We start from the raw sequence: 2,032 nt of genomic DNA on the forward strand, positions 1-2,032 counted from the left end.
ACCTGTTAAGCCAGAGAGACCCCGGTACCGGGGCACTGCCGCAACATCTTGCAGGAAACAGTGTCTGAGGGCATGTTCATTCATCCAGCGAAAAATGCTAACAGATGACCGAAATTCACTCACAAAACCTTATTATTTATCTTTGCTGCACATCCAACACATCTCACATCGTGAGGTGACACAGAATCGAAGGGTACCCTTAATTATCACTCAATTATAAGAACTCGCGGACATAATAACAAGAACAGACATCAAAACATATGGCGCTAGGTAGCTAAAAACGCTAACATGGCTCACCTGTGTCGTAGTCTGGTCAAAAGTGGTCTTCAATGGCAAAACGGTAAAAACGCTGCTAAAGTTAATCCATAGGTTAATCCAATGTGTCTGTGTCCCTTTGAAATTATTTCTGATAATCCATGAGCAATAAACCTGCTTTTCGGTTTTCAGATGTCAGAGCTAGACAGCTTCACTCTCATGCAAAACTGCGTGCGCAAAGCCCCCACCTTTTTTGTTTTACCATGTGTGTGTGTGGGGAGATTCCCCTTCGATTCTATTGGCTCTAACGGTCAGAAAGAGATGTCAATCACCAAAATCGACCAATGGGTTCCAGAGAAACGGTAAAAACCCCATTTCCACCCAAATCACCTCAGAGGTGGAGTTTTTTTTGCTAATCCTCTCTAAAAAGGTCAGATGTCACTTGTTTTGCATCAATCTTGATACAGGGTACTTATTATATGTTGTACTTTGGATTCCTAAAGCTTTTAGTCTACCTTACCATCATCCAAGGGTAGTTTTCACTATAAGTAAAAAATCATTTTTGGACGGACACTATAATTTACAGTTTTTTACTATGTTCAATCTGAATTTTCTTTAAAATAAAAAACATCTATATTGATTCTGACTTTTCTACATCCAACTCACAGGTTTATCATTACTTTGAGAAAAAAGATTATTAATGTAACCCTTTTAGAAGGGAAGATATGTTCATTTGTTCTGGAAATGTCATTTTCGAGCCTGAGACCTGAAACACAGGGATGGGCCTCAACAGGTTGCAGCTGACTAAAACCAAGACTTTGAGAAACTAAATGGCAGATTAATTAAAACACTGTTCTTTAAACTCATTAATCTGTAACTTCCTCCCCCCCCTCTCTCTTTAGATCCACCTCCAGTTTCCCATGGAGTTTGAGTTCAGTCAGTACTACCTGAAGTTCTTGGCCTATCACTACGTCTCCAACCGCTTCCGCACCTTCCTGCTCGACTCGGACTACGAGCGCATCGAGCTGGGTAACACACTCCTCTGAGAGCTGTAGCTTCTTATGAATGACATATACAGTGTGTGTGTGATTCTGACAAGCCGTGTGTGTGTGTAGGAGTGCTATACGAGGAGAAGGGCGAGAGGAAAAGCCCTCAGGTGTGTAAGTCTGTGTGGGATTACATCGACAGACTCAACAAGAAAACACCCGTCTTCTACAACTACATGTTCTCTCCTGAAGACGACGAGGTGAGACACACAGACCTTCACATTTTAGAAGCATGGATACAAAGGACACTTGAAACATTATTTAGGTTTGATCTGGAGCTTGTTTGAGGTTATTGCTGCAGAAAGAGCTTTTACTAGTTATTCAATCCAAGGGTTCACTTTTTCTACATGTGTTCTCAAAGACATGACTTTAGAGTATTGTGTTTGCCGGTACTTGGGACTTAGATGAAGATCAGATCCCATTTTATGACCAATTCATGCTTAAAACCAGGAAAAGGATTAAAATGTGCAGTTTTTTGGGGTCAAATTGTAAAATCACTGAATATTTGAGCCTGTTTTAATTGAGAAATGATGTTTTCTGTTGTGTAAATGAGGTTTATTAACCATATGTTTAGAGTACAACTTGTAATAAGTCAGATTATGGTTTGCTTCAAATGTGAAACACAGATTTGGGTGATTATTCACACTGTATACTTTATGCTACGTAAGAGAGCGAGAGAGAGATAAGAGAGAGATGTAAGAGAGAGAGATAGGAGAGATAGAGATATGAGA

At 40.0% G+C, this 2,032-nt stretch overlaps 1 protein-coding gene across 1 annotated transcript; it reads left to right on the forward strand.

The window, feature by feature from the left end:
* Window positions 1-1,157: 1,157 nt before the first annotated feature.
* LOC104945917 (myotubularin-related protein 5-like) lies at window positions 1,158-1,588 on the forward strand (the record flags this gene model as incomplete). Its single annotated transcript, XM_010771647.1, has 2 exons — window positions 1,158-1,284; window positions 1,371-1,588. Coding segments are annotated over 2 exons (345 nt in total), but the record flags the coding sequence as incomplete, so codon positions are not given.
* Window positions 1,589-2,032: the final 444 nt, after the last annotated feature.

The sequence above is a fragment of the Notothenia coriiceps genome, unplaced genomic scaffold, assembly GCF_000735185.1.
Source record: "Notothenia coriiceps isolate Sejong01 unplaced genomic scaffold, NC01 NC01_scaffold00010175, whole genome shotgun sequence".
Taxonomy (NCBI): Eukaryota; Metazoa; Chordata; class Actinopteri; order Perciformes; family Nototheniidae; genus Notothenia; species Notothenia coriiceps.